General features: G+C 34.2%; 2 protein-coding genes across 7 annotated transcripts; both read left to right on the forward strand.

The window, feature by feature from the left end:
* The first annotated feature begins 1,752 nt into the window (after positions 1-1,752).
* LOC18425194 (NADH:ubiquinone oxidoreductase intermediate-associated protein 30) lies at positions 1,753-8,187 on the forward strand. 3 transcript variants are annotated; one of them, XM_006829760.4, is made up of 7 exons: positions 1,753-1,892; positions 2,638-2,751; positions 3,068-3,118; positions 4,755-4,846; positions 5,440-5,520; positions 6,246-6,344; positions 7,815-8,187. In XM_006829760.4, exons 1-7 carry the CDS (start codon positions 1,841-1,843, stop codon positions 7,998-8,000), a joined length of 675 nt encoding a protein of 224 aa, XP_006829823.1. In that variant the 5' UTR covers positions 1,753-1,840; the 3' UTR covers positions 8,001-8,187. The 3 variants fall into 3 exon arrangements, with proteins under 3 accessions (XP_006829823.1, XP_020517561.1, XP_088724286.1); XM_020661902.2 differs by having other exon boundaries at positions 7,921-8,187; XM_088868160.1 differs by lacking the exons at positions 2,638-2,751; positions 3,068-3,118.
* Positions 8,188-18,330: 10,143 nt separating this feature from the next.
* On the forward strand, positions 18,331-20,582 carry LOC18425195 (E3 ubiquitin-protein ligase SIRP1). 4 transcript variants are annotated; one of them, XM_011630961.3, is made up of 3 exons: positions 18,331-18,593; positions 18,795-18,906; positions 19,286-20,582. In XM_011630961.3, the coding sequence occupies exons 2-3, from the start codon at positions 18,876-18,878 to the stop codon at positions 20,299-20,301; spliced, it is 1,047 nt and encodes a 348-aa protein (XP_011629263.1). In that variant the 5' UTR covers positions 18,331-18,593; positions 18,795-18,875; the 3' UTR covers positions 20,302-20,582. The 4 variants fall into 4 exon arrangements, with proteins under 4 accessions (XP_011629263.1, XP_088724631.1, XP_088724747.1 ...); XM_088868505.1 differs by having other exon boundaries at positions 18,331-18,454; XM_088868621.1 differs by lacking the exon at positions 18,795-18,906.
* The last annotated feature ends 176 nt before the right edge of the window (positions 20,583-20,758 follow it).

A 20,758-nucleotide genomic window follows, 5' to 3' on the forward strand; every position in this document is an offset into this window, starting at 1 on the left:
AGAACCCGCACAGAGAACCGGAGAGAAAATATCAATATCCCCATATTTGATGCATAAATTTCCTAAGTGCCCCTGATTCAAGGTATTAGCCTCGATCGGCCCAGTAGAAATAATAATAATAATAATAATAATATTTGTTTAATATATTAGATTTTCAAAAATATTATTCATAACAAAATTTAAAAAAATTATATATATATCTATTATACTTTACATTATTATGGATGTACCAAATAGTATCCATTATTGTATATAAGTCCGTTTTTTACCATTTATAACTTAATTTTTTAAAAAAAGACAGCTTTATCTTTTTCGGATGTTGAACGTCCGAAACTAGGCTGAAAGTATACCATTAACATTCCCATTTTCGAGTGTTGAACATCCGAATTGAAAGATAAAATTTCTATAAGGCTTAGGTTTTATGAAAACAAAATTAAGCTACATCTTAAATCCTCGTTAGGAAAGCACTTTAGAAATCATAAATCTCCACGATGGCTTTAAAATCAATTTCTAACATCAACACTAAATTTTGAAACTTAAAAAGTGATGGAACTTATGGATCTATGAACACCTATTTATATTATAATTTGTTATAATATATATTATTTTTAGAGCTTAATGTATTATACAATATGTATATTTCTTTTGAACGGTAGTGTACGACTTATCATTAATTCATATATAAAATACAAGATGTTCAAGTAAAGACACAAGATTACAGAAATGAAGTAACTAACAAAAAAGGAGTATGGACTCCTCCTTTGGCAAGAACATCGGCTCTCTATAACGATGTTGGACCGTTACCATAGAGGTTGATAAAATATCTCAAATTTAATGAAAAACAGTCTTTAATATCCAAAAAATATGGGACTTTCTCTTAGTAATGACATTTGTTAAGTCTCTTTCGATAATCCTACTCCATTCCAAAGTGCATAGCAATTTCAAACATTCTAATAAACCTTGTGCTTCCGCCTCGTTTGCTGTTATGATACCACAAGGACCCGAGTAAAAAAATATAATGCGACCCAAATTATTTATGATGAGTCCACTATAGCCAGCTGACCTTGCATTGCTATATGAATTTCCATCAAAATTAAGTTTGAAAATTTTAACTGGTGGTGGTATCTAAACAACCTCACTACAAGTATTGTTGATAACACCATAGTTGCCACCGCCAAGGGATTGCTAAATGATAAGGCTTTTAGGAATAAATCCACTATACTATGCTACGTACAATATTTTTTAGTAATTTTTTAGATAGACAGAGCTCTTTTCATTTACTCCCTGCTAGACTAATAGCACCGGATTAGATAAAGTTATGCCGAGTATCGTAAAATTGCATTTTAAAAAAGATGTCCTTATATGTTTAACTACCAAACAACAAATAACTCGTATCATGATTAATTTCATTGATTATTAGTGATAACGAGTATGCATGAACCATATTCTATTTTATAAAATAACTAGCTAGGAAATGACAGTCCATATCCAGGCCTTTCATTTAGAGACCAATATGTCGAGATCAAATCCGGACCGTCCAAAGCCTAAAACCATGAAGGCCCAACCAGTTACATACTCGTGACATTCCTTTTCATTACTCAAATAGAGCAAAAAATACTTTTTTTTGGGGTAGATAAATAGAGCAAAAATGTTATTTTAGAGATGTCCACCGAATTTTAATACAGCAAGAACACAACCGATAATTCATAAAGGCGATAGGGGTATATTGCGCCATTCACAAATCTGAGGTGTGTTTTTCGGTAGTGTTTTCTCTCTCTTGCGAAAATACCCAGTTTTAGAGAGAGAGAGAGAGAGAGAGATTTTAGAAGGGTAACAGCCAATGTCTAGACTTCGAGGTTTGTGGGAGGCTTCAATCTCTGCTACAAAAAAAGGTATTAAAACGATTTTTATTCTTCTATAAGCTACCCTTATTGCATTTTAATCCATACCCACACGTTAAAATTGCATATTAAAGAGTTCAAGTTTTTGCCCTTGTTGTCTGCTTTCAGCAATACCCGGCATTTAAAATTGCATGAATTGATTGGTTATTGATCTCGTTCTGTTAATTTTCTTAAAGAAAGCTCAGTTTTTGAGGATGGTCATGGAGATATCTATTCTCCACACAAGATAACAAACATGGCCTGTAAATTTGAGTAAATGGGTTTATATATTAGGCTACTCTGTTCATAGTTGAGAACAGACAATACTTCGAAGTGTGGTTTAGAGCTAGATAAAGTTATGACATGTAATGTCTAAATTTAAGCACTCCCATATTTTAATTTTATATTTCCTATGATATAAACAATACCAACTATTTAAAATTGCAGAATTGGGTTTATTTCTGTTGCAAAGACACCCTTAACTTGAAGAAGATCAGACTTCAAATGTTAGCTTTGGATATGAATTATGGTTTTTTATGCCTAAATAGTCCTATTTTTGTACTTCCTGTTATATCTCACAGAACTGAGAGTACTTACTGATACATATTTCTTATATCCGTGCATGTAGCATAAAATTAGAACCATGTTACTGCATTTAATTTGAAATACCAGTATCTGGTATTTTTTGTTAAGTGTTTTGTATACAAAGGCTGTAGAGTGTGCTCATATGGTCTCCATTCTTATTTTTGGATTGTAGCACTTTCTTGGAACGTGGAGGATCTGATGCCACCGAGTGAGAAATATGTGTTCAGGTTCAATTCAATAGATGAGCTGAAAAGGTGGCATCTTTATTCTGATTCTGAATATGGTGGTATGGTTTGAATCCTTAATATACTGACACCACTATTTTCTAAGCATATAGATCAAGAATCCCAAAACTATTATGAGTTATACTCCTGTTGGTTCCTTATTCAAGGAATCATGGCCTTAAGACTTCTATTGTACCTAGAAGTTTAGCAATATATCATTGCTTTTCCTTAACAAGATGCTTAAAGTGAAGGATTTATAATACCCAATTACGGCAACATGGAATGAAAATTTTGGAAATTTTCTTTTTCATTCTTTTGCTTTACTTCTGTGCTCTCCATTTTGAGATGGCTTTGTTTTTACTATGAATTCATTATCAGGTTTATCTTCAGCCTCCTTGGAAATAGAAAATGTTGGAACGGGACACAATGGTAAGTTGTACTATATACACCATTTATGGTTTTGAGCTTCACTAGGATCCTTGTTTGTTTATGAATCATTGCTACCCTTTGAAACTTTCTCCCCAACAAGTTGAACACAACACAAGAAAAGAAAATTAGGTCTTCAACTTAGTTTCTACCAGTTCTAAGAAGTAAGGGGTTACATCATCTTGCATATGGGGGCAACAAAAGGGACTCTCTATACTGCAATGGACAACAGTGGTGGGGGGAGGGAATTTGTGAAATGTCATTTCCTGGGGCAAAAAAGAAGCTACTTGGAGATTAGCCAACATATTTTATGGGATCTTTGAACTATGTAGAAACCGAGATATAGTTTTGTTCACATTTGGCGAGATCAGTGGCTAATCCAATTGCATGAAGACGAGTTTGGAGGAATGATATCTTATCACAAAAATAGCCACCTAGGACTGTGTCCGCTCGAGCCTACTTTTTTGTAACTATTGTACAATTATCTCCATTTTGTACACACAATTGCAAAAAGAAATAAAATTAATCAATTATCAGAAAAAGAGAGGACATTACGAATATGTTTTAGGGTCACTAAGCAATTACCTATCAAAATTTAAATAGAACGAGTTATAAAACATGGGAGTATAATGAAAGTAAAGGCATCACAATGGTAGTGGTGGCGTCAAAATAATTGAGAAAAAACCTGCTACACACCGATGTAGGCGAGGATCAATTTTGTAATACTTCTTATATATTTACAAACACTGTTTTGAAAAGACAGAGCCAATTGACTTACCACTTTTTAAGGAAAGGGGCTGGGGTCGTGGTGGTAGCATCCCCACACCCAGTTACAACAACGGGGTATCCATTCCTACCGCAACACCCCCAATTAACACATTCAAAATGTAACTCCCTAATCTATTGAAAAAACGGGCAGGGGCCTGTCTTCCTCACTGAATTGCCCAAAAAATAAGAAAAAAAGAAAAAAAAGACAGAGCCAATAAACTGGTGTCTGTTCAAGTGACCGTTGGATCTGATACTTGATGCTTCCCATGGAACTTTAACTAACATTCTTATTTAGGGTCAGACTTTCCCACATTTACTCTAGGAAACTTATTATGATAAGGACGATCCGACTATTAGTTTATGATGGTTCTTAGTGGAATTTTGTGACATCAAAATTTTTATACGGCCTAGCACTTAAACCAACATCTACCATGTACTAGAAACATAGCATTTGGCTTTATATACATTCTGGTGTGAAAATTGTTGAGATCTGGTAAGAAACCCACTTTGTTGGAGTATTCACTGTGATTCTGATATGGTATAAGGTATGCTTTGGTATCTCCTGACTTCTAGATGCTTGCTATTCTACTAAGAATAGATGATTTTTCGTTATTGTATAGAAATATTCTTGCACTGGTTAAAGGACTCTGATGTACAACTTTTGCATGTTACCCCTTGCAGTTTCCCTGTAAGGTGCATAGTCCCCAAGTCATGTTATTCCTTAGTTCCTGGTTCCTTTGACCTGTGGCCAATGCAAAACTAATTCACATTTGTATGCTCTCTTGATATCATTAATGTGTTGTGTGTTTCCATAATTTTTTTACCCTTCTTTCAACGTTCACAATTGTTTTTTTATCCCTTTTGTTTGAAGGGATATTTTCTGGCCACCTTTCATCTGATGTATCTGATGGTTCGAAATGGAGAATGAATCGAAGTGGTTTCTGTGGAATGCGATCTAAGAAGGTGAAACGTATAGTCCTCATTTTTTAATTTGTCATCATATTTACTTCTTCGTGCTTTGGTTACTTTTGGGGAACAATCTGTTTTGTTTTTCTTGAGTGGAGCCAATGGATTTGCAGTGACTGATCATCTGCAGCAAATGGCTTCTTCTTCATCCTATAGATAAGTAAGAAAGGAAAAAGGCCCCATGCAGGGAGGGGGGGTTGGGGGGAGTGTACTGACTGATCATCTGCAGCAAATGGCTTCTTCTTCATCCTATAGATAAGTAAGAAAGGAAAAAGGCCCCATGCGGGGAAGGGGGGTTTGGGGGGAGCAGGGAAGAGGGTCTGTCTCTTCCTCTTGCCGTGTCATGCACGGAACTGCTAGGATTGTGTACCTTTCCACTTGCATAACCATATGCACAGACTAAATTGGTATAGGAACCATGAAATCCCAGCAATGGACAAGACACTCTAGGCCATATTTTTCAAGGGACTGACCTTGTATGATTAACATCAAATTCTAGCACAATACAAATGAACCCTTTATGCATACACGCTGAACATCGGTGGTTTTATTTCTTGTACTATTTCTTATATATTTATTTGTTGCTGCAGTTTGATGGCTTCATTGACTTGGAAGCATACGATACGATAGCCATGAAGCTTAAGGGAGATGGGCGATATTATATTTCTACTGTAAGTTTGAAAGTTAGATTGAACCTTGGAACACGATCCTCCTCTCTCTCTCTCTCTCTCTCTCTCTCTTTGAACTTACACATATTCATGCATATATAGAATCACAGATATATAGACAGATAGGTATTTTTGCTCCAAAATATCAAAACCAAACCTCTATCTGTTGCACTTTTGGAAAAACCGGGTGATCTAGCCGCTAATTGCCCGGTTAGATCAGAACTGGTCAGTGGCTAGTTCCGGTTTTGGGCGGTTTTGGTGATCAACTGGTATTTAGAAAAATAATTTAAAAAAAAATATAAATTCCCAAAAATTAGGAATTTGGTTTGTAATGCATTGTTCAATATTATTTACATTATGGTAAAGACTAATAATTGTTTTGGTCATTAATACTCACTTTTATATTTTTCCATCTTTTTAGAAAATTTAAAAATACCCCTAGGCACAAATCGACTCGTTAAAATCTATTTTTTCATTAATTTTCAACTTCATTTGAACGTGTTTTATTTTAATCATTCTTTATATGTTTTTCATATTTTAGTAGATTTTTTTTTGTATCTCTTTTCTTTGTTTCAACACTTTTTTGACTGCCCGGGATTTGCCCTGTTAGAACGGTTGAATCGGCCGGTTTACTGGTTAGGCCGGTTAAACCGCTTTTGGGCCCATGTCCAGTTCACTGTTCCGGTTCGATTTTGCGAACACTAATCTGTTGTCTTTCATTGTTGTAGATATACACAGAAAATTGGGTAAATGCCCCTGGTCAACAGGAAGACAACACATGGCAGGCATTTGTGAGACTGCCCAAAGATAATTGGTATATTGCAAAGGTAAGTTTCCATGTTCACAAGCTCAACTCTTTCAAGCCCATAGCTCAATAGTAAGGCACTTATTGTTGTGATCTGGTAGGTCTTAAGTTCAAACTCAGATTTCCTTAAAATATAAACTGTATCTTTTAAAAAATCAGCCTTTTTTCGAGTGTTTTGATTACTATTTTTCTCATATCGCTGAAATCTGTAAATTTGTTTGATACCATTTTGCAATGAAAATGTGCAAACTCTTTGGAATGTATTCTTTTATTAGTGGTGGTACTAGATGTCTTTCCTGCCCATTGATCTCAACATTTTCCATTTTTTATTGCTATTTTGATTTTGATTGCTATTTGCTCTCATGTCGTTGAAATCTGTAAATTTGTTTGATGCCATTTTGCAATAAAAATGTGCGAACTCTTTGGAATGTATTCTTTTATTAGTGGTGGTACTAGATGTCTTACCTGCCCATTGATCTCAACATTTTCCATTTTTTGTATTAGAAGGCTGTACTATTTATTCGTTTCCAATTGAAATTAGGAAACTTTTTGTAATATATTCTGTTAGTAATGGCGAGATTAGATGTTTGTCCTACACGCTATTATCTAAATTTTAGCCATTTTTGTATTAGAGGGCTTTACCTTTTACATTTTTGTAAGCTTGGATTAAAACCTTGAACTGTACTTTGGTGGAGTACCTTAGCTTAAGCCGAGAGGCCAAATCCCCATTCTTTCCAAAATTACCAAGATGATCTCAATGCCCTTGAACCAACAGTTTTTCTTGATTCTCAAATTTAGCTGAAAGTACATTTGATTCTCATGACTTTGTCCAGACACCCAAGATTATATTGCAATTTACGGTCTCATTAATACTTCATTATTTGTTGCTGTTAATTGTTCTTTGATGTCCACCTATGTCCATGATTTTCCGCATCTGTCTTTCCAAAATAACTCGACCGACCTTAGCTGCATTTAAATGAAAGTTCTGCTTGAATTTGTTTCATTTAAGTGATCCATCACTAATGTCACTACATTAACGGGTGAAGAGGAATGTATCAATGGCGTTCTTTATTGTAAGCGCTTTGAGGCCGTTTTTGTATCTACCTTTCATTAACACAATGTTAACAGTATAAAAAAAAAAAATTGTTTCATTTGGGTAAATCATACCTGATTCTCATGAACTTACTACTCAGGGCACCAAAGATTTGTCTTGCAATTATGGTCTGACTAACATTTCATCAATTGTTGCTATTAATTGTTCTTTACTGTACACCTATTATTTTTTGGGGGTAAATGTATACCTATGTTTTTGGTGCTTCCCATCTACCTTATTTTTACTCTTATTTGAAAAAATTATTGATGAGTGTAATTCTGAAAAGAATATTAAGATATTAATTTTGTACCAATCCACTCCCCCTACTGAGGTTTTTCCTCACATCATAATGCTCATAGAACAATAATTTCTTGATCCTCAATTTTTACGAATTTGCAGATTCCTCTTACTAGCTATATGCCAACATGGCGAGGAAACGTAGTAGACGTAAGGTTGGAGATGAATCCATCACGTATCTTAGGTATGTCTCTCTCTGTGAATGCAGAAGGTGGGCCTCCTGGATCAGTTTCCGGATCTGGAGATTTCAAGCTAGAGATTGACTGGATCAAGGCACTAAGGACATGAAAACCATTAAGCTACCATGACTTTTTTTCTCAGTTCACTGTAATTTTACCCTGTGTTCTTTGTTAGAATTGATTAGTTATTCATAATTTAATGTGAGTTCTGAGTTTTTCTGCTTGTTTGTTAGAAGAATATTTTGTACTTCATGTTTATTACAATTGCCAATAGCAACCAAGTTTTCTCTCTCAAAGTTTACTTGTCTACTAGTGTAATTAATAAGGTTGTTACTTTATATTTTTGGAAACTTTTTACTCTCATTCTTATCTTCCTGAGATCATGTACCAGATACTATCAGTGCCAATGATGTTGGATTCGCTCCCCTTCAGCTGAAGGGGCTGAAATTTTCGGATTTTCGGTCTAGAACAAAGCGAAGCGAATCTCCAATGCATCCACGTTGGCTTGTTTTAGGCCGCTTCGGTCCACTTTGGTCTGATTCAACCTCTTCAGCCAAAGCACAAAATTGTCTTTTAAAAAGGCAATTATGTGCTATGGCCCACTTCGGTATGATTTGGCCTCTTCGGCTGAAGCTCTGGCCCTTTTGGCCGAAGCGTAGAATTTTTTTTTTTTTTTTATATTGAATTTTATATTTTTAAATTTTTATATATTTTTAAATATAAATATATATACTTTATTAATATTAAAGTTTTTTTTAAATTATGAATTGTTCATTTGAATCGGGAAGCACCGAATTTCTTTGTTTTTCCTACCAAACTAAAAAAGACTCCAAATAGTATCTGACCACTTATTAGTGTTCTCTCTCTCATTCATATTATGGTACTTGGGAAGGATTATGGAAAGGGCAAGCTTTTTATGCTTTCCTTACAGCATTAAACTTATATACTTTCCTTTATGATTGCACCAATCACATTGTCACGTGTCTACACTATTTTATTTTTAATTGTTTTCTATAAATTATTTTGATAGACGTCCATTCTTCTATTAAACTCGCACTAGTGAAAAAAATAAAATAAAATATTTTCAATGAAATAAAATGATCAAAATACCTTTGAAAATTTTAAGAGGTATTTTGATCATTATATTTTATCAAAAAATTATTTTTAATACTTTTGATAGGTGTGCCCCAATGAAAAGATGTCATGTACTAAATTTCATATTTATACAATTTGTATAAAAAAAACTAAAAATAAAATACTTTGAGATGTCGGATCTAAGATCAAATGGTGAGTGGTTCTCTTGATTAAAATTGGATGGTTGGATGGCAAGGGAAGAAAAGAACTTCTATGTTGCAGAGGAAGTATAGAAACCTTTTCTTTAAGGAAAAAAATCAAATACTCGTGCTCAATATGGTATAAGGGACACGCACATGCCATCGACCTGTTTGTACCAGGGTTATCAAGATTGAGTATACGTGGGTTTAGTCTAGTTAAAATTGGTTCAATTAGATATCTAATTAATTGAATTGAATTTTAAAAAAGGTAAAGAAAAATAAGGATGGTTAATTTAAAATATAATATTTGTTATAATAATATGTACGTTTTTGTTTAACCTATATGACTCTCAAAACCGGATGGTTTGATTGGCTAAACATTAGTTTTAATTGATTTTCTACTAAACTCCATTTTTATTTTAGACAAGAGCAGTCAAGGCACAAGTTTGCGGAGTCCTATCTTGAACTGTACTTGTCAACATTCAATGTTACTCCTACCGAGTGTAGTGTAAGGCACACACATATTTGTCCATGCATCGCCGGTTCTCATCAACGTAGATGAGACTTTGTCCCAACTTGTAAGGCCGATCTTGTTTGTCACTGGAGCAACTCATCATCTCCGTGTCCGTTAATAAGAGCATGGACATGGACGGTCCGGCCGGCCCGATTGGACCCAACACAAAAATATAAAAATTCGACTTATATATATTTAAGTAAGGGAAAAGTTTATATAGAACCAGGGTCAAAACAATCAAATTAGAACCCACTTCAAAAATTTTCACTAAAAGAGGTTGATTTTGTGCCAAAATATTCTCAAGTTGATCATCTCGACATCAAGATGCATGGACATGATAAAAAAAACGGATTTCAAGTTTTAGAAATAGTGTAAAGCATTTTTGTGCCGTCAATTTTTAATATTTTCAAGTATTTATAGATCTACTCAATTTATTCTCTATTTTTAAAGCTTTAAATTTTATAATTAAAGATGAAAATATAATTTAAGGCTATCATGAAGATTTTTAATATTGAAACTATATTTATTGACACTATTTGAAGGTGGGTTTTAATTTGAATTTTTTAGAGTCTCAGCTCTATACAAACTTCACCCTTTAAAGAATATGTTAAAAAATATAACTATAAATATATAATTATATTTATTTAAATATTATATATTAAATATTATTTAAATAATAACACTATTTGGGTTGGATCCGGGTTATTGGTCAGATCATGGGTCCATTGCCACCCTATCCTATGGTTTTTTCTTGAGGATTATTGCATGGACAGTAAGACTATTTATGTGGGTGTAAAGAGAGAGAGATGTAGACCAGGAGCTATATCTTATGACTCCCTTACTGTGGTCTCATAGAGTTATAATAAGGATAAGGAAAATCTTCACGGTTAACAAATTCAAATGCCACTTGCAACTTTTTTGAACCTGTACCGATCATGCTCACTAATAATGCACACTGTACATTTACTCCCTCAACCAAAATAACTACTTTGGAAGTTTTTTTTAGATCAAAAAATTTGGGATCCACCCTAGAAACACCATATGACCATTTTCGATATAAAACAAAAAACAAAACAAATGATTTTAAATCTAAACACTTTAATCTACCTGTTTAGAAGTTGAGTGGTCTCCGTTTAATTTTATACCATTATTTTCTTATAGTGCATATATATATATATATATATATATATATATATATTTTTTTTTTTTTGACAATGTTATGTTACTATTAATAAAATGATGGAATACAAAGGAATTATACATTAATCAAAACATCAGAGACTCAAAGCACTTTAAGGTTCACACCCAACTTGGCCAAGCCATCGACTACGGAATTAGCTTCTTGATAGACACGTTGGAACGAAACCATCAAGTTCTCACATACGTCCATAACCCCTAACTACATCGGCAAAATTATCCATGGAGATCTATTTTGCTTGGTACACCAATTGATCACATTCAATAAATCTCCCTCCACACATTAACATAAATTTGGGTATTTGTCCCTTAGCAACCTTAATCCATTCAACAATGAAAAGAATTCAGTATAGTTTTCCGTGTGGACACCACTAGGGCTCGCGTAGGAAAGAAGAACCTCACCATCTTAATCCCTCACAACCCCATCACAGCTAGCCTTGGTCTGGGTTCCCTAAAGAGCTCCCATCAAAATTCAGTTTCAAACAACCCTCCAAAGGTGGATGTCATCTGCTTTGTGATCAAATATGCCAAAAAACATGTCATAACATGCCTTAGATTTACCCATATATCCTCCTTTGAAACTTCAAAGCCTTCCTTTGTAACCGAAAATCATCTCCATAAGTTATCCAAAATTCTTCTCTTAATATCTTCTAGCACAAGAGTGACACCCTCGAAGGTCCTTCTATTCCTTTATTTCTATATTTCCCATAATATGGATGCCTTGAAAATTTTCCACACAATTTGGCCCCTTTCGGAATACCACTGAGTTCCAAATGAACAAAAATATTGGTTTTTTCATTAGGCAATATCAAACCAAATGCCTAACCCCATATAGCACTAGAAATACGACGATGCAAAAAGATATGACATCCATTCTCCTCATCCCTTTTACAAAGTAAGCAAACATTAACCAATATCATACCTCTTCTTTCTTTCTTTTTTCAAATTATCTACTCTAAAGGTCTTATTTCAAAAAAGGATCAACAAGAAAGCCTGAATTTTGTGCGGAATAGGCAGCTTCCAAACAACATTGAGTGAGCTTCGACCTTCTTTATATCGATAATAGTATAGCAGTCTATAAACATATTTGATTGATAAAATACCATCTTGCTCACATTCCCAAATCACCTCATCTTCACCATGCAAAGATATTTATACCAAGTTTAGATCATTCAGTAGTGCAAACAACTGATCAATAATTATGTTTGGCATTCCAATGTAAACACACCCCAAGTCCCAATAAGAAATGAGAAAATATATAATGAGACCATTTACCTTTGGTACATGGCGGCACAATTGATATTGACCAAAGGATGTGAAATTGGGTTGCTGAATTTATTTCGTTGACTAAGCTCAAATTTCAAAAGAAATTCTCGAACTTTTGGGTTGTAAGTAATTGTGACCTCCATGTACTTAAAGTAAATAGTCTCATTGTATACAATCCCATAAGAATTTCACCCTTGCGATATCCGCAAATCTAATACCTTCGCAGATTAATTTAGAGCCCTCTCAAACAATTTAGGGTAAGATAATTTAAAAGCACAATTACCTACCCATTTGTGATGCCATAAATTAATCTTATCGCCTTTGCCTACTGCCCGTCTAATATTTCTGCTCACTAATTCTTTAACACTCCAATTCCTTTTCAAAAATATGAGGCCTGCACTCTCTTAGCAAGCCACCCTCCCATTAAAGATTTCTAGCTGAAACCATATTTGACCACAATTTAGAGCTCGCCATCACCACTTGGCCAATAAGTTCAGGAGGATACAGTTCCAAAATATGAAGTCCTAGATGTGGATTTACGCAAGAGAGTGAAGAGAGGCTATGTTCCTGCTGGACCATATAATCTTTTGACCTCTCATAATTGCCACAAAAGACTCAGCAGCTCATCACAAATATTTTAAATTTCAAGCAAATAATACATTGAAAATTTGGCCTTTCAAATGTCAAAATCTTCCTTTGGCAACCACTAGTCTCTTAGAGGGGACCCATTAATTAGATTCTATTATAGAATTACACAACATTTCAATCACTGTATTTTTATAAGGTTGGTAAGTAAAATGACCATAATACCCCTCCAAATATATATAAAGACACCATTATATCCTCCAGGGAAACAAGGTCATGAGCCCAAGTTTATGTTAGGAGCATCTTGCAAGTGGGTCAAGGAAAAAGATTAGAGAGATGACAATAATAGTATAGAAAATTAAGTTGTTGTGACCTAGGTTTTCTTTTCTTATTTATTTTCTTTTTGTTGGGTACTTTCATTTATGACTTTAAAATTTTAAGATCACATGTTCTAAATTTATGACATGGGTGCATTTACAAAATTCAATTTTTGTTTGGGAGCTATAGTGTTTAGGTTGTAGCCCCATAAAGATCTAATGAAAGGTTATGAGAGTAGCGGTTAATAAGTATTATGGCAAAGAAAAACACATTTTTTCTTTAAGGTTAAAATCTTTTGTTTTTATTTAAAATGATATAAAGTGCAAATAGTTTAATGGTAAGGTTAGAGGAGAATGATAGATCAGGATTCATATAGCCGACCTCAAATAATTAAAAAAAAGCTCTGATAATGAAAAAAAATTCATTGACAAAATTAGAACCGTAATAAACATCATGGTGTGGACTTGCCTCTTTTCTACTATTATGTTTATACAATAAAAGAGAGCGCAAGCTCCATGCACATGTGTATAAGTTTTCACATGGCTTGCCAAGATATTATTCTCCTATGCAAAGCCAAAAGTCAAACCTGTGCAAAATCAAGTGACTGTTTACGAAATCAAAGGACTATTAATGATGAGAAAGCTTGATTTTGCTATTTGGAAGTCGCAGTTAACATGCAGTTGTCTTTCTTAAGAGCACTTACACTATTTATTCATTTTTTACCCACATATATTCTTTCGGTCTCGGTCACAAACAATTCTCTTTTTTTTTTTTTTTTCTGATATGAGCCACTAGACTCATTAAAAGCTTGGGTGAGCCCACCAGCTCACAGGAAAAAATGAGCTCAATGCCCTGAGTGAATCTGAGCCAATCTGACGATCATGAATATTTGGTAGTGTTTGAATTTTAATTTTTTTTTCTACAAATCCAAATCACTTGAAATTATAGGCGTGTGTTCTTCTTCTCATCAAGCCGCACCTAAAAAAAACATAAAAAACATAATTCGTAAAAATAAAATGATCAAAATACCTCCGAAATCTTTGGGGGGTATTTTGGTCAATTTATTTCATGTAAAATATTTTTTTTGATATTTTTTAAAGATTCACCTATTTTTGATGTACACACGTCTAAAATTTTAATTGATTTGAATTTGTAAAAAAAAAATTAAAATTAAAATACTACCGGACATTCATGATCTTCAAATCGGCCCAAATGACCATTGGACTCATTTTTTCCTATGCGTTAGTGGACTCAACCAAGCTTTTCTATATATATATATATATATATATATATATATATATATATATATATATATATATATATATTTGTGTGTGTGATTTCATGCATATTCTAATGCTTTGTGGCCCTATGCTTGGTCTTCTCGTTCCATCATTTTGTTACCACCCCCATTTGGGGGCCCTCTTCTATTTTTCTTTTATTTTATGGTAATAGCTCACACATAAATAAATATAAATGTCTTTCATAGCAACAGCTCACACATAAATAAATATAAATTAGTCTTTTATTGCAACAGCTCACACATAAATAAATACAAATTAGACTTTAATTGCAACAGCTCACACATAAATGAATATAAATTAGTCTTTTATAGCAACAGCTCACAATTGTCAACCCATATCTAGTATAGCCAAAAGATGTCTTATTCAACCCATATCTAGTATAGCCAAAAGATGTCTTATTCATGTGGGGGTAGAATGTCCATTTATTCCCAAAAACCCCACATAAAATTAATTTTAGGATTTTGAATTTGGGGATATAATCTCTTCAACCATATACTAACTTCCATATAATGTTTTCTAATTATAGCCTCTATGTACTTGGAAAAAATAATGTTTCGAGATTGAATATAGACTGGCCAATTTTTAAATGGTAATTATATATGTGCTGGCTTTCTCATAATGGAATTTTACTTCTTTTTTTTTCTTATTATTATTATTATTATTATTATTATTATTATTATTATTATTATTATTATTATTATAATTATTATTATTATTAGGGAATATTTTACAAAAAGATAATTTACCTTTTGTACAAGGTCACAACTATTCTCACTCATTAGATAAATTCGATGGCTTGGGGTGAGTCACAAAGTCCAAGAATTTTTTTTTGAACTTTGTATCTAATCAATTACACTCTTACAACCACCCAATTTGAAATCTAATGGGCAAAAATGATTATGACCTCATTGTACCAAAAGTAAATAGTATCTTTATAGATAATCCCTATTATTATTTAGATATTTCTTTTATCATTATAATATTCTCATTTTGAATAATGCAAGGATTGTCAATGGCACACCCCACCGTCTAATTTTATGCCTAACGACCACCGATAATCGTGACCTCCTTGTATTAAAGATTTATCTCATTCTATATTTTATCTTTGGCAGTAAATAGCCAACATGAAATTCAATTTTATAGTATTATATAACAAGAGAATCAGATTTTTATGTTTGAAAAAATAATGTGGGTCACTCTGCTTGTGAAATAGTGTATGCCACATGGCTCGGATTGACAATTGACACTGCATGTTGTTCTAATTTTTTTCTTTTTGAGTTTGATGTATTCCAAAATTTCGATACATGTTTTACTTATCTAAGCATTCAAAATAAATAAATAAATAAATATGAACCAAACTGTCAGCCGGTTTGTGTCGGTCGTGTTCGATGCACGTTGGCTATTCGAACCGCTTTCCATCATGCAATATGGATCTTTGGCCTATATTGTTCCATAGGTTAGGTGGCTTGCAAAATATTTATCTTTATTTATGAGGATTGTATATAATAAGATGATTTATCTTTTGTACAATGATGTTACAATTATTTATAACCATTGAATGTTACATTTCATAGTTTGAATACATCACGAAGTTAAAAAAAAAAAAATTTGAACTTTGAGCTTTGTCAATGGAATAAACGTAACTACCTAACTTCACGTCTAATGATAAGGAGTAATTATGACCTACTTGTATCAAAGATACTGTTACCCACCTTTGATACTGTTGCCTGTAGGCTAAGCTCTGGAATTTTCTTGATTTAAATTTTGCACATCTTTGATGTATAAACAATTTTATAATAAAAATATAGATCTTGAGTTCTTAAAGTTCTTGTGTTATTTTTTGGAAAACATGTATGCATAATCTAGGATCTAATTGACCTCTACTTTTCCAAGTGGTTTAGGTACCGGATTACATTTTGTTAAGAACGATAAATTTCTCTCTTTTGATTTCCCTAGGAGATGAATAAGTACCCAAAAGGTATTCATCTTTAAAGTCACTTATATTTTTTAATATAACCAACAAATTTATAGAATTGGGCTATAAAAAGAATCCGATTGAAAATCATGCAATGAGATTATTTATTGATTTGTACAAAGAGGCCACAATTACCTTTGGCCAATATATGCTAAACTGAGCGGCAGAGTTAATAGTCCGGGGTTCGACCGGTGGCTTGATCAGGGTGGTCCAGAATAAAAACCAAGTTTGGCCATAAATCGCTCAAAATCGGTGTTTTGATTGGTTATGACCAGTCCGGCAGCCATTTTTTAATGCTTTACTAGCCAAATAAATTAGACAACTTTTTTTCTAAAAAATCCAACCAAATTAGATTGACTGTGGTGAATTTTTCTAAAAAAATCTACCAAATTAGATTGACCGTAGTGGGACCTATTTTAACTGGACCAGACGTTTCACTAGTTCGTTAGTCAGTTTAATCCTGATAACGCACTAGTTTATTATCACCACTAAGTTAAAATTTTCTTGAAAAAATTCCTATAAATTTATGGCACACCTCTGGCCATCGGATTGCACATCCGATGGCCACATGACCATCAAGTGCCACCCTAAAAAGGTTTGAAATTGAAAATCAATAAAAAAAAAAAAAGCATAAACACTTCCTCTTTCACTCATTTGAGAGGTGGGTGTAAGTCGACATTGGCCAGCCGACCGTTTCTCTCCCAACCGCGTGCCACATCACGCCCGAACATCCTTGCCATACACGTGTCTAATTCCTGTAGGGACACGTGGCAGACTATTTGTGGATTCCTTACCCGGCTTTGTCAGCTTCGGCCATGTAATTATGTCGGGTCGAGTCAAAGGCTGTTTTTATGATTTTTTCTATGTTTCCATTTTTTTAAAAAATAATTTTAGTTGTGTCAACATATGGCCCTTAGTATCACATTATATATCAGTAATGCCTCTCCACTCCATTATGAATGACCAAAGATGGAGCCAATGCCCTTTGTTTTAGGGCATTTTACACCATTGCTTGCCCTTCTCTCTCAAATATAGGTGATGTTTTTTCCATTAAAAATAATAAAAATACTACGAATGCAACATAAAATTTCTATAAAGCTTAAGCTCTATGAAAACAAAATAAAACCGCACCTCAAATCTGTCAAAAAAGCAGTTTCAGCAACAAAAATCTTCATGATGACTAAAAAATCAATCTCCAATATCAACAATAAAGTTTGAAATTCAAAAAAGATACAAATCATGTAGATATATGAACACTTATTTTTAAAACGAAATGGACAACTTAGATAATTTGTTGTAATATATATTATTTTTAGAGTTTTAAATCCTATTTTTTTTCACAAATATAATTTTCAAGAAATAAAGGTTTTTCAATACTTCACTTACAATTTTCAATGAATTATAATGGGCGACTTAACTTATTTTGATAGGGCTGGGGCGCTATCAAACCATTTTCCTTATATAAAGGTCCAATAGCCATCTCATCTCATCATCAACATTCATCAAGTAAATTAAAGTAACCATCCAAGGGTGTTAAAGAATTGGCAAAAATGGTAAAAAGTCAAAAGGGCTGGATAAGACTAATTTTGATATTTGAAGTCAAGTTTTGAGGCATTTCATAAAACTATTCAAAAAAAGAGAGAGAAAATATGTTAAAAAAAAATAGAGAGAGAAAAAAAATAAAGGGTAGAGAGAGAAAGAAAATAAAGGGTAGAGACTAGAGAGAGAAATAAAATTAAGGGTAGAGAGAGAAATAAAATTAAGGGTAGAGAGAGAAAATATATTAAAAAAAAATAGAGAGAAAAAGAAAAGAGATGGGAGAGAGAGAGAGAGAGGTCGTTGAGGAGCGTCGTCCTTTATACGAGAAAACGAAATCCCACCTCCTACGCGTCTCCATAAAGTGAAAAAGAAGAGGGAGAAATTCTCTTAAAAAAAAAAAAATCCCTAAAAAAGAAAAATATTAAAAAAGGAAAAAAAAAATTTAAAGGAAGAGAGGGGAGAAAAAGATTAAGTGGAGAGAGAGAGAAGGTGTTCATCTTTTCTGCATCTCTCTCTCTCTCTCTCTGAATTCACCTCCCAAAATCCACAGGCTTGATTGATAGAGAGAGGCTCTACCTCCCCATTATTGAAAAGGTTGATCTTCTTTTACCCCAATATTAATCAGGGGATTACCCCAATATTTGTCAGGGGATTGTCCCTCTTCTGTTTTGCTTATGTTTTATCAGATTGTTAGATATGTTTAGATCTGTATCTGTTTCTCAATAATTTCAAGGTTCTGAATTCTCTCTCTGTCCCTCATGTTATATGTCGGGTTTTGTGTTTCATTTTTGCATCCCTCCAACAAAGGGATATTTTTGGTGTTTAATTTGGGAAATTTCTCATCACAGTTAACACTTTCAAATTTTTTTGGCATATTTCTTATCTGGTTTGATTATATTGTGGCTTATCTCTCATGACATATTGTGATCATCAGGTTTATGCTTGTTTTCATAACCATACATGGGGACTATACCCTTTGCCCTTAATTTCCTGCGTCTCTCTCTCTGAGCATCTCATGATGCACTTGGACTTGGATGTATCAACATGTATAGATCTCTCTTCTTTATTTATGTTCTTGATAACCAGAGGAAAACCTTCCCTCTAGTGAATTCCGATGTTTATTTTTTTGGGGTCTTTCCCCCCTTATTTGGTGCCTTATATTTTTATTCTGGTCTCAATCCCCCCCCCCCCCCCTCTCTCTCTCTCTCTCTCTCTCTCTCTCTCTCTCTCTCTCTCATATTTCATTAAGTGTTCCTAATTTATTCTCTCTTATATGCTTCTTTGTACTTGCATGTATTTCTATTTCATCATCCTTGTTTATCTAAAACCATCTAGAGTCAAACCCCTTTTCCATTGATTTATTGTTCAATTTGGGTTCTTGTCCTCTTTTACTGCTTGATGTTTCTGGTCTCTGAAAATTTGCAGACATGGGGGATTCTTTGGTTGCCAGATACTGGTGCCACAGGTGTTCCCAAGTGGTGAACCCCATAATGGAGGAAATCAAATGCCCATTTTGTGAGGATGGCTTTGTGGAAGAGATCGGGGGTGAAGGAGAGAGAGAGCAAGAAGATGAAGCAGTCTCCGATAGAGCTCTCTCTCTATGGGCTCCAATCCTTTTAGGGATGATGGGTCCATCAAGGAGGAGAAGAAGGTTTAGATTAGATGAAGAAGAAGAGACCCACCATAGCGAAGCCGAGTTATTGGAACCAGAACCGAGCCTTCGGAGGAGAAGAAACAGCACAGCCATTCTGCAACTCCTCCAAAGCCTTCGGAATGGGATCGCTGAATCCGAGAACCAAGATGGAGAGAGAGAGAGAGGAGTCATTCTGATAAACCCATTGAACCAGGCAATAATCCTTCAAGGATCATTTGATGCGAACCCAATCCCCAACCAGAACAATGACCAAACGGGCTCGACAAACATTGGTTCGTCACTTGGTGATTACGTCATAGGGCCTGGATTGGATCTTCTGTTACAACATTTGGCTGAGAATGATCCCAATCGATATGGGACTCCTCCTGCTACCAAAGAAGCAGTGGAGGCCTTGCCCACTGTGAAAACTGGAGAGAGTGAGAGGTGTTCGATTTGCATCGAGGATTTTGAAGTGGGTGCGGAAGCTAGAGAGTTGCCTTGTAAGCATAAGTTTCACTCTGGTTGTATTTTGCCATGGCTTGAGCTTCACAGTTCATGTCCAGTTTGCAGGTTTCAATTACCAGCTGATGAATCAAAATTGCCTCAAGGGACTGGAACCAATAGTAGTAATGGCGGTGATGGAGGAGAGCAAAATGGAGAAGGGGAGAGAGAGAATAACAGGAGGTTTTGGGTACCTGTACCATGGCCTTTTAATGGGTTGTTTTCTCTCTCTGGATCACAGGCTGGTAACTCATCTTCACCTTCTTCATCTTCTTCATCTGCAAGTCCTCAGAGAGACGAAACTTGAAGAAGCCCCATGTGTAGTAGTAACTTCTTCTGTATATAGCGTTTAAATTTACTGGCTTTGGTTTGCCGAAGAATATGGATATTTCTTTTTTTGGGTTCTTCATTCCCTTTGCTTTGTTTAGAAGAGAGATGATAATGGTGAAGAAACTTTTGAGTTTTTTTGCTGTGGGTTTATTGTAGAATGGCGGGGGTCTCATAGCATGCTTTGGTAGATATATATACTCATGCATCCAAATGAAATTATATTGCAGAGCTTTATAAAGAGAGAATGCTTGATCTTTCTAATGTGACTTTACATATAGAGAGTCGGAAAACAGGAGCCTGTTTAATCAAATTTCTTTTAAAGCAATGCAACCCTCTATTCCTTTTTGTTCTCTTTCGATTTTGGGCTTCATGATTAGAACTTAGAAGTTATGAACAATCATTTGGATTTTGGGCTTCATGATTAGAACTTAGAA

Source organism: Amborella trichopoda, chromosome 1 (assembly GCF_054954075.1).
Source record: "Amborella trichopoda isolate Santa Cruz 75 chromosome 1, AtrichopodaSantaCruz75HAP2 v2.0, whole genome shotgun sequence".
NCBI lineage: Eukaryota > Viridiplantae > Streptophyta > Magnoliopsida > Amborellales > Amborellaceae > Amborella > Amborella trichopoda.

Coding starts and splice junctions, on each gene's coding strand:
- LOC18425194 (XM_006829760.4), top strand. CDS start 1,841: ATGTCTAGACTTCGAGGTTTGTGGGAGGCTTCAATCTCTGCTACAAAA. Junction 3,119..4,754: donor TGTTGGAACGGGACACAATG/GTAAGTTGTACT, acceptor TTTTGTTTGAAG/GGATATTTTCTGGCCACCTT. Junction 6,345..7,814: donor ATAATTGGTATATTGCAAAG/GTAAGTTTCCAT, acceptor ACGAATTTGCAG/ATTCCTCTTACTAGCTATAT.
- LOC18425195 (XM_011630961.3), top strand. CDS start 18,876: ATGATGCACTTGGACTTGGATGTATCAACAT. Junction 18,907..19,285: donor GGACTTGGATGTATCAACAT/GTATAGATCTCT, acceptor GAAAATTTGCAG/ACATGGGGGATTCTTTGGTT.